At 30.9% G+C, this 11586-nt stretch overlaps 1 protein-coding gene across 1 annotated transcript; it reads right to left on the bottom strand.

Annotated features, from left to right (window-relative positions):
• Positions 1–2059: 2059 nt before the first annotated feature.
• Positions 2060–10034, bottom strand: LOC124911995 (phospholipid--sterol O-acyltransferase). The gene is made up of 17 exons (XM_047452545.1): positions 9750–10034; positions 9427–9562; positions 8924–9068; positions 8241–8410; positions 8079–8155; positions 7705–7918; positions 7453–7627; positions 6016–6115; positions 5000–5094; positions 3652–3703; positions 3484–3555; positions 3223–3391; positions 3033–3137; positions 2867–2951; positions 2690–2779; positions 2424–2508; positions 2060–2334 (listed from the first exon to the last, which is right to left on the bottom strand). Exons 1-15 carry the CDS (start codon positions 9963–9965, stop codon positions 2698–2700), a joined length of 1893 nt encoding a protein of 630 aa, XP_047308501.1. The 5' UTR covers positions 9966–10034; the 3' UTR covers positions 2060–2334; positions 2424–2508; positions 2690–2697.
• Positions 10035–11586: the final 1552 nt, after the last annotated feature.

Genomic DNA, 11586 nt, shown 5'->3' with positions numbered 1-11586 from the left:
AATAAATATAAAAATGTTTAAATATGAAAATTGAATATTGAAAAAAGAAAAGGACAAAAATTACAACCGTTTCAGCTTCTAACACGAAACATTATCTCAACACCTACCCACCCCTTCATGAATCAGGTGTGCCCTCTCTATATGTATAGGCGTGTGTAACAAATAATTTAGTTAGGGATTTTAATTAAATTAAATTAAATTAAATTAAATAGTAACTTAATAATATTCTTAATAAGAATTCACATGTAATTAACAAAGCTAGAATATGTTTGATTTGTTAATTAGATGATATGCCAGCCAAACCTTCCTGGCCTGGTTCCCTCTATCTACCTAACTTACCCATAATAATAATCTCAATATGTTTAAATTAGTCCAAAAAAACATTAATTATTATTTTTAAATATTTTCAATTTAATCTTAAGTATCAAAATCTCATAAACAAAATGTAGACCTTTTAGAGCTGGTTTGAAGTTGGTTGTTTAAGATTGTTATTAAATATTGGTAAAAAAAAACAGGTTATTTGAAATTTTAATTAGTTTAATTATGATATTTTTTATATTTAAAATAAAATAAAAGTATTTAATATTTTGATAGTTGAATTTAGTGAAATGTTAAAATATAAAACTGTGATAATGGAATTCTTTTTAATAAAAACAAAATAACCCAAAATACAGAACATCAAACAAACGAGCTAACATGTTTCTGACAAAATACAAATTACCTAAGTTTTTATTTTTATTTTTATTTTATCTAAAACCGCATGTAAAACATGTGATCCTATTCATTTTAAATTAGAAGAGACTAGAGTGTGAGAAAAAAATTATTTTATCTAGAAAATGATTACAGAAGGGAGCCCAGCCTCTCATGTCAATGTGTATGTAGTACTGAATACTGATGAAGTCTGCCTCATTCAATTTTATCCTGTTTGGAGACACAAATTTCACTTGCAAAACAAAAAATATATATATAACATATGAGGGACATGAAGAGAGAACTTTGGAAGGGGATGACATCAAGTGATTTGAAAAAAAAAGGGAAAAAAAAAAAAATTAGTTCGATTCTTTCGACAACTAAGAAAGTGTCACATGTATAAAAAAAAATATATAAAAAAAAATCAACAAATGAGAGAGGTGATGATTTACTTTTGTGTATAAGTGTCAATTCATGAGTAAAATACGGACAGTAGTGTGATCAAATTAACATGAGAAATTAGTTCGATACTAGTACTTGTATTGTTTATATCCACTAAGAAAGCGTCATATGTACAAAAGAGAAAAAAAAAATTAATAAATAAGGGGGAAGTAAACAAATAAGGGGAAGTGATGTTTATCTTTTGTGTATAAGTATCATTACAAATAATAAATAAGAATGAATTAATAGTAAAAAGAAGAGAAATAAACATTTTTTATATTTTTTCAGTTGTCATTCACCCCAAAATTTTCTCATGGTCATTTCTCAAAAAAAAAAAAAAAAAAAAATATATATATATATATATATATATATTAAAATATCAGATTTAGCATTAAAAACAAATTTAATTATTTCATCTAATTTCTCCTTAAATATTTTTATTTAACTAATTTCACTTTTTATAGTAAATATTTAAATAATTATATTCACCTTTTAAATTGATAAGTATGAAAAAAATATGAATTTTCAAAAAGAATATTTTAAGAGACTGAGATACCTAGAGAGATAACTAATTAGGAATTAGAGATTTATATTTAAATTTTGTTTATGGGTGAAAACAAGATGATATTGTAAGATGTAAGATGAGAGTGGGTTATTTGTCACCAATAAGGCTTAAGAAACAAAAGTTTCATGTTTTAAATGGTCATTAACTTCCTTTGTAAAATAAACCCAGGTCAGATTGTAAATGTAAATGATTCTATAGGTTTTCTAATAGGGTCGGTTGGTCATAATTGATGTAACAAATCTAAAATGTATAAACTAAAATTTATTTGTTTGATCGTCTTGGCAGATTAGGCAATTTGACTTACCACTAAGTTATAATTAGGTACTTGTTTCTTTCTCCTAACCAGAAGAACCTTTGCATACATACATATCCCAATTACTTCAATCATATTCTAGCATGGTCTCCATTTATGTCAAGAATCAAAATCAAAGGCAGAAAAGTTAAAGCAAAGAACATGCTGCATGGTTAAGTCATATTTACAACACACACTACTAAATAATATTGCTGCTCCTAAGGAAGGTTTTCTTTATTTTATTCATTCCTTTTTCTTTATGGGGAGATAATTTCTAGACCAAATTTCCAAGATGAGCATTAGAAGTCGCCAACAAAAAGATATTACATTCAGTCCTTGTTAGATCCTGGACATAAGACATCAATACTTTTATTTTCATACAAACAAGCCAACTAAACCAATAGAATGAATATAGAGAGTGAGATGTGTTGTTACCTGTCTATCCTATTTTGAGTTGATCCTCCTCTAAATTGACAAGTAGTAGTAATTCACGATTCTCATTTTTCAAAGACTAGAGTTCCTAATGAAACAGAAGAATAAAATAAGTATTTAGTTAGTTATTAGGTCATAATATATGTGGAGAACGAAACCAGAGACATGGTGTTCGTCAATTTTGAAATTTGCCCTTAAACTATCAAAACCATTTGACATGAGATGATTGTAGATGTCACGCTCTATCGATAAGGAAAAGTATACTGTACCTTGTAGTCTATAGATAATGTAAAAGAAGATCATCAGAAGAATTCTTTAACCTGCAACTCTGCCCAAGATGGACATCTCCAAAAAGATATCTGCAACCAAATTCCACTCATAAACTGAACCTAGATGATGGTGTGGGATAATAATATTGGATGACAAACATGACAAATGTTGCATACCTATATTCGCAATGCTCTGGCCATGCGCACCGAGCTTTTCCATAATCCCAATAACAGTCATCTTCTCTCAAAGGTCCGCGTTTTGCTTTTATACATATAACTTTACATTTAGTAGTTGTTGTTTAACTACTCAAAAAAAGAAAAAAGAAAAGTAAGAGAGATCTACCTTTAGTAACAAAATTGGATTTTGCATCAGGGTGGATATTGTGCCACATCTCAAGCCACAACTCCCTCATCAGAACCGGAGATCTAACAATGTTTCTGTGATTTGCTACACACAAAACAATATACCAACTAAATAGTTAAACAATGCAGTTTGGTTATGTAACATTTAATTCTTGGGCAATGAGAAATACCCTTATCAATCTCCCAAACAGCTGTTCTCTTTCCGGGTAGACTTTGGGAGTCCTCGTAGTATGTTATATATTTGGTCCGGGCCATCCTTGTCATATTTGGTACTATATCTGATCCGTGATGATGCGTCACATTGAGTTCTATTTGTACATCTGAACCGTCGTGCTCTGACTGAATGTAGCCATGAGAAACACTATAATGTCACATCACATAAAAAGAAACAGAAAGTCCATGCATCTAACTCAACTCAGTAGAAAATATACCTGAGGTGCCCTTGTTATGTTCACTTCTGGTCCAAGCCAATTCTTGCACCAAGAGAGAGAATGGTAAGGTACCTGAGTGTCAAACTTTAAATGATAAGCATCTCCAGAGAGAATCATCAGTGTTGAAAAGATGGAAAACAAATCGAACTTTATTTTTCATGTGTATACCGTCTCATCTCCACTTGTAGCTCCAGGGTTTCCTTCTACCTGATTCCCAGACCTGCAAATTAAGGAAAGAATGACGTTAATTAAACATATCTAGGATGGAACATTGTAAAATTAAGATTGCACAAATATTGCAAAGAATCTGCATATCCAAAGGATCACAACTGAGATAAGTAGGGTCTAAAATTTGAAATGCTGTAATCTAACATTTAATAACTCAAATAACACATACAATTAAAATTAAACTCAAACACAAAGCAGTTTCTAGTGTCTACAAGCAGGACTAGATCTTTAAGCAGAGAATCATGTCATACATATCTAGGGTAGTGAGGCCATACTAGTAAAAAGTAGGAATTAAAAATTTATTGAATTTCTCGTCTAAAGCACAAATTTTGAGTCAAATCATCAATCCAGCTTTCTTAGTCTGAATTATCAACGACATAAATTTTGGCATCACCTCCACAGAAACTCCATCATCGTCCTTCTGCAATACTTCAATGCCGAGTATGTCAATTCAGCAATGTAACTCCGCAGTCACGACTGACGACGCCACTCAGCATCGACCCTTTGTTTGGCTATTGTCTCGTAGCCACTCTTTTTTAGTTGAATCAAGATTTTATGTATCTGATATAAGGGAAAAAGTTGGGGCTAATACCCTATGGTGAAAATGTACAGTTGGGAAGCCTAACGGTATAGTTGAAGTATACGGTTGAACAGCCTAATGATATGGTTGAAATATGTAGTTGGGAAGCATGCCGGTTAGGATAAGTGTCAGTAATTAATGTACTTGTTATGTATAGTTATGAGATAAATTAATTGAATAGTCTAATTAGAGATTCTCTTCCCCATTGTAAATAGTTAAATTAGTTAAGTGTACTACAACTATGTAGTAGTGCTACTAATTTTAATTTATAAATGTAGGTTGTAGACATTTTTATAATAACAAAAATAGAGTCTTCAATCCTTCACAAAAACTAACTATCAAAACCCACATAGAAATAGTAAAGTATTGTATTGTGAGCAGTTATGAATGAAAATATTGTGCAATCTGGTTTTTCTCATCTACATTTCTTCTCTAAATTCTAGATTTGTAGGGTGCTATGTTACACATCGCCCGGAGCTGAATGAGGTGGAGCTTAAAACCTCTTTCAAATGTTTCAACTTTCTATTCAGACATCAATTATGGAAGGCCTATTCTTGCAATATTCAGAACAACGTCATAAAGTATGTATCGGATTGACATAAATTATAAACTTCAATCTTTGACATAAAATATTGTCAGAGATTGAGAAGAAAAAATCAATCACTTTTATCTGCAGTCCAACATAGTAATTTCACAAAGAAGAGTTACCTGGAGTATAGGGATCCTTCAATCTCATATATGATGTCAGTTAAAATCCAGTTGTCAGGATAAGGCTTGCCACTGGCTGCAAAATAGTAACCAACCTGTTTGACAATTATGAAGATTGTGAATGCATAATCTATCCTTCAGATATAAAACCACTTTACTGTAGGTTGCAAAATTATGCTAGCTCACTTTCAAAGAGAGTAATTACAACAATGAACTGATCATTTTTTCTTTCTTATGAATTTGCATGACCACGTAATGTGATAGTTTCTATGTCATTTATTAATCAGTTCTCTTAACAAAGAAAGTCGCAGTATTGATCAATTTTGTCATTCATACTACCAATGACATCTTAACAAATAGAAGCACTTTTTCTTTAGATGATATGGATCTAATTTTTTGGCAATTTTGTTGTCTTTTATTCTCTTTCTTCGGTTCCTTTCGCTTGTAATTTGTGAGTGCACTTCGCATTCACATCTTTTTTTAAATAAATGTTGATCGCTTATAAAGTTAAAAATATTAAAATATAAAAAGAGTAGATATGGGATATGGAAGTTTGAACCATTGATTAATAGGACAGCCAGCAAATATCAAGTTACTACTAAAAGCCAGAAGAGAACCAAAATACATGGTAAATTAGACAGGATTTTAAAACTAATTTCCCCAACTTTCCAAGATACTACTCAAGATTTGTCTTGATCTCGGTTCATCAAAGACTATTTTTGTTATTACATCAACTTTGTCGGTTCGCTTTGAGAGCTATGTGGATCATTCTACATCAGATTTCATACTTTTATATAATTTGAGTTTATTTGGTTTTCATTTTGTAACTTATGACAGATTCATATTATAACATGTACTCCACAGGTTTCTTTGGTCTTTCACCCAAAGTTTGCAATCTTCACAAAAATATGGGACTAATGAACTTTCAAAATAAATTCTCAATTAGGGGAAACATAGCATTCAATGAAGATTTAAGCTGTAATTAGAAGTTAAAATCAATGAAGAAATTCATATACCTCAGTTTTCATGTCCACACCATATATACAAAAAATGTTACGTAAAGGTGGCCTTTCCCAAGGGGTTAGTGGATTAAGCACCGGATCACCATGATATGACCTGAAATAAACACCGCAGAAACAAGTGACAAAGATTGGCTAAATTTGCATCTTATCAACGTACTAATGCCAAGGTGTGAAGTATGAAGATCCTATCATGCATATTTAAAACAGATAAACTCTGAGGATGGTATTGGAAATTTTGGCATGATTAATATGCATATAAAATAAAACTATATATAGAGCATTTTCAAGTTACAATCTTTCATCCCTATAAAACATACGGGTGGAGAGGACAGATTAACATAAACCAAGTTGGTTTCAAGCGTCGTGGATTGGCAATTCCAATTCAAAAGGCAATGCATATAACAATACTGAAATAGCTTGACAAAGAAAACAGCAAGATAAAATTAAAATTTGGCATTTGTTTACATGTTCACATCTTATAATATAAAACTAGCAGCTCATGAGTATTACATACCTATTAATAAAACCATCAGTGTTCACGGAACTTAAGCAATTACTATTATAGTGATACAACATATTTGATCTATGGACCACAATCCCTCAAAATAAGGCAGTGATTTATTAATACTATTTTGTTGGGAGCAATTTATAAACATGCCCTTTTAGACGAATAGGTAACTGGATATGGCATTATAAATCTTGTTTCTTGTGTTTGTGAGTTCAAATCTTGACTATTCATTATCCAAATTTTGTCCTGGTATTATGTTCCATCTGTGAAGAGTTATAACTATTGCTTTTTGGATGTCCAAAGGCGCAAATTTTGTCCTAGTTACAAAAGAAAAAAATAGAGGACAGATTGAAGAGTCGTGTCCAAAGGCACAGATTCAATGTTTCTTAAGAAAATGGATTATAAATTCTAAAAAAATCTATAAATTGCATATGGATGTGTAGGGTAATGATGCAAATAATTCAAAATCGGATTTGTTGTTTTTTCTGTACCAACCTTAAAAGGAAAAATGTATATGTAACACAATAAATAAATATTATTGAGTAAATAAATTTTCGTCCCATGAAGATCAAATGTCAAAATTATTACCAAAAATACTAGATTAGGTAATTTTTTAATATGTACAAATAGTATGCAATGTATGTATGTGTTATTTATTACCTTAGGATTTCTACATAATAAGTTTAGTTGGAAAGTTGAATTTTGCTACAGTTTTTATCAAAATCACAATTTTATTGATATATTCTCAAAGTTGAAACTGAGAATGATTTTGAAATCACAGTTCACTTGCATGTATAGTTTGCGATTCACATATTTTTGTTTGTAATTTTCCTAATTTGTTTTTGTGTTTTAAGTTATAAAATAATATTTTGTATTAAAACATATTTAACTGTATTCCTCCAGATAGCAATTAAACCACTCACTTCTGTAGTTGGTGCAATACTCTCTTGATGTCAGGATCATAGTCCTCTATTGCTCTGAAAAAGGTTCCATCAGATACTTCACGAGCAGAAAAAGACAGCTGATAAGGTAATCTACATTCTTCAGACGATGAGTTGGCCCCTTTAACGTCTAGAATTGAAGGATAAGCATTGATCCCTAATATTTGACATTATAGACTATGAAGTTCAATATACGAATGATGATTGCTTAATCTGGAGGCATATATGTCTCACCTCGCGTTGAAGGAATTTCAACATTGACAACATTGGTTGGCCATCCAGAATAGTTGAACTTATACTCAGTTTCATGACAATGGTATGTATTCTGTCCCTTTTTAGTTGAAGAAGAGAAATGATGTCTATATACATCACCTGTGCCACAATATTCTGAAATTGGCAGCATCCATAACGAAGACCCAAATGAATTGAACATTAGTCTAGCAGTACCCTACATGTTAAAAGACAATGCAAATCTTCAAAGTTGATGGTCTGAAATTAGATAATCATTGCTTAGACAGAAAAATAAGATAGCTTTAAAAGGCATTTCTATCAATTCTTTTCAAACACCAACTAGAGAAGTCTGAAAAAAAAAAGGATTCAGCATGAACCTCAGATACAGGAAGGCCAAAACTGAATCCCGACATTGTTGCCTTAACAGTCTCGACTGCACCAAGAAGAGGGGAACCTAAAGGAGACAAACATGTACAATCAGTTACAAGCTAAAAGAGTCTCACGTCAATGTTATTATCGAACCAGGAAATCTCATGTACCAACAGCAAAGTATGCATGGATATGGTCATCTAGCCACGGAATGTAATGTTTAGGTGCAATTTCCAACTTCAGCCACTCCAAAAAGTAGCGGAAGACATTGTTACCCAGTGAATGCGCAAAAATTATTGAGGGTCCTCCACGAAGTTTAAGGGCAGTTTCAAGTGTCAATCTGAAAGGAAGAACAGGAAAACCAGACATTGTTTGAGATGCAAGATCCATTTGCAAAAATAAATAAATGACAGAAAAAAAAAACATTAAAACAAGCAAGATATGCATACTACTATTTTGGTACTCTTAATCATATGACTACCAACACTTTCCTTAATTCAACTGATTATTGGAAGATCCCTACCTAAACCAATATTTTTATCTATGCAAATCAAGCCTACAACCAGACATAAAATCAATGAATCTGAGTGAACCCCATGGAGCATACAAAAAGTTTTTACTGATTTCATATGAAAAAACTTCTGGAATATCCCATCAATTAGGAGATTTTACGAACATGTTGAGATGTAGTAAAGAGCAAAACACATGATCATGAAGTGGATTAATAAGTTCTAACTAAGTTAAATGGACATATTCAGAGGTAATCAAAGAGTATAACCAACTTGCAATTACAATACACAGATAAAATATCGAAAATGAAATGCACAAGAGATGTACGCAAGATTTTACAAACTTCAGCTTGTGGAAATAAAGATCACGCTCCTCTAGCTTTGATGGTGGCAATCTCCAATCATAAGGCACGGCAATGATTGCATTAGCTTCAATGCCAAACTCAATGCACCATTTGATCCATTCTTTCCATACTGAAGAAAGCGGACCTGATCCAAACATGAACAGAGCAATGCCAGACTCTCATGTCAATTGTTTACAAGCCATATACTCATCAATAATCGACATTACACAAATAAGCCCCAAGAAATAAGCTTAATGTTATCAACAGAAACTAACTATCAACGAATAAATCGGAGCATGTCTAGTGCAATAACTCAAAATATAGCCATTCAACCATAGATAAAGACTGAAAGAAAATCATGAAATGCTTAATCCTTCAAAATCCAACAAACTTGCTATTATATGCAGTCTACATAATTACAAGCATCTGTAAATGTCCTGAAAGTTCTCATCACTTACTGAGCTTGCAAAAAAGACAAAGTAAATGGAGAATGTATATGAAACCTGTTATATAACCGGGATCGAGCTCTGTGATAGCAGAAAGACCACTATCGGGACGAGACTTGCATTCAGGATGATCAGTTTGATTATACGGTTCCAGAAGCATGCATTTAAGCCAGCAATTCACTGCCGAAAGTAACTGCAAGACAATTGGATCATCCGCGAGTATTTCATACATGAAAAAGAAATTTCTAATGCAGGACTAGCAAACAAACGGTTAATTAATACTTATTTTCAATCAAAATGATGTTCCGGTGCCAGAGACGAGACGAAGACAACAGAAACGAAAGATAAAGAAGATAGAAACGAACTCTTGTAATAATGACCTTGGTAGTATCAAGCCAGACTAAATCGAGAGGATTGAAGTCGAGAGGAGAATAAGGACAGTCTAAGATTGACCAGGCGCGAAGCTGAGTTGAAGCGAAGCCAGGAATTATGATGCCGGAGAGTTTTGAATAGTCGCCGGAAAGTTCTCCGGCATTGACGAACAGTGTTGTTGTACATAGCAATAGAACTGGGAATAGGAGGGCGTTTCTTCTCATGCTCCTCTCTGTTTGTTAAAAGAGAGAAGAGAGAGAAAGAAAGGAGGTGAGAAAGAGGGATGCAGTTATGACCGTAACCAATTAGGAATAATGTGTTTCAGATGTAGAATAGAATTTATTTAATAAAAATAAAAATGATAATAAATGGAATTCCGAAAATATCCCCAGGACTGTTAGTTAACAAAGACATATGAATCTGATTGGAAGTTATTCTTGCAAAAGTTTTCAGACTACCTTTCCAAAAAGACTTGCAGTGCTTTCTTTTTTTATAAATAATTTGTTTGAAAAAGTTTGCTTTTTTATTATTATTTAAGTTAAATTATTAATATGTTTTTTATATTTTTAATTTATAAAATAAAATAAGAATATTTTAATTTGAATTAAATAATTTAATAATTTAAAAGATAGGTAATATGATAAAAAAAAGATAGGAGAAAAAAATTTGTAAGAAGAAATGAGTGAGGATAAAGTGATATAATGTTATTAACTGAAAATATATATATATATATATATATATATATATATATATATATATATAAGAAGAGAGGGTAAAGAGATAAATTTGGCCTCTCATTTCTTTTTCCAATTTTTTCAATCACTCTAAAAATATAAAAATTTGATTTTTCATATGAATTTTTTATTTTAATCTGAACACCCAAAACAAAATATCAATTAGGACTAACCAAGCCAGATTGAGTTAAATTTTTGCAGAAAAAAAATCATAAATTCTTATTTTTTTATCTTGGTTATTTGCATTATTTTAAATCAAATATACTATTAACAATTAAATTCACTTAATTAAAAAAAAAATACTTTTATTTTAACTTTTTATAAATTTTCAATATATATATATATATATATATATATATATATATATTTGTAAGCGCCCAAGACCTAGTTAATTGGATGTTTATATTGGCATTAAGCTGTGTTTAGTTTAAAATATTAATTAGATAATTAATTAAGAAAATAATTAATCTTTATTCATTTATGTTTGTCCGAATGAATTTATAATTTATAAATTCTTGAATCTTAAAAGAGACTAGGATTGAGATAATAAACTAGACTTAAAAGTTTAATTTATAAAATTAAATTAATGGTCTAAAGTGTCTACACTTTATTCATTTTATCTAATTTAATAGGTTTTTTATTTATTCAACACGTTTTTATAACTAATATTTGATTCGTTTGATCTGTTTTGACTCGTTTAATACGTTTAAAGTATGTAACTTGTTTTAATCTATTACACACATTTTTGGCACGTTTAATACGTTTTTGATATGTTTAACATGTTTTTCACGTTTTTGACATTTTTAAAATGTTTAACACGTTTTGGCACGTTTAATATGTTTTTGACACGTTTATCATGTTTTTGGTACATTTAACATGTTTTGGCACATTTAACATGTTTTTAACAAGTTTAACACGTTTTTGGCATGTTTAACATGTTTTTGGCACATTTAACACATTTTTCTTACATTGAACACATTTTGACACGTTTAACTAGGGGTGTTCATCAGTTCGGTTTTCGGGTTATTCAAGTTTTTGGTTCGAGTTTTTGAAATATTATTTTTTTTAAGCAAATTCAAAAACTGAACCGATATGAATAAATTCGAATTCG

The sequence above is a fragment of the Impatiens glandulifera genome, chromosome 8, assembly GCF_907164915.1.
Source record: "Impatiens glandulifera chromosome 8, dImpGla2.1, whole genome shotgun sequence".
Lineage (NCBI taxonomy): Eukaryota > Viridiplantae > Streptophyta > Magnoliopsida > Ericales > Balsaminaceae > Impatiens > Impatiens glandulifera.
The sequence above is the reverse complement of the archived record's forward strand: the minus strand, read 5'-3'. Positions and strand labels throughout refer to the sequence as shown.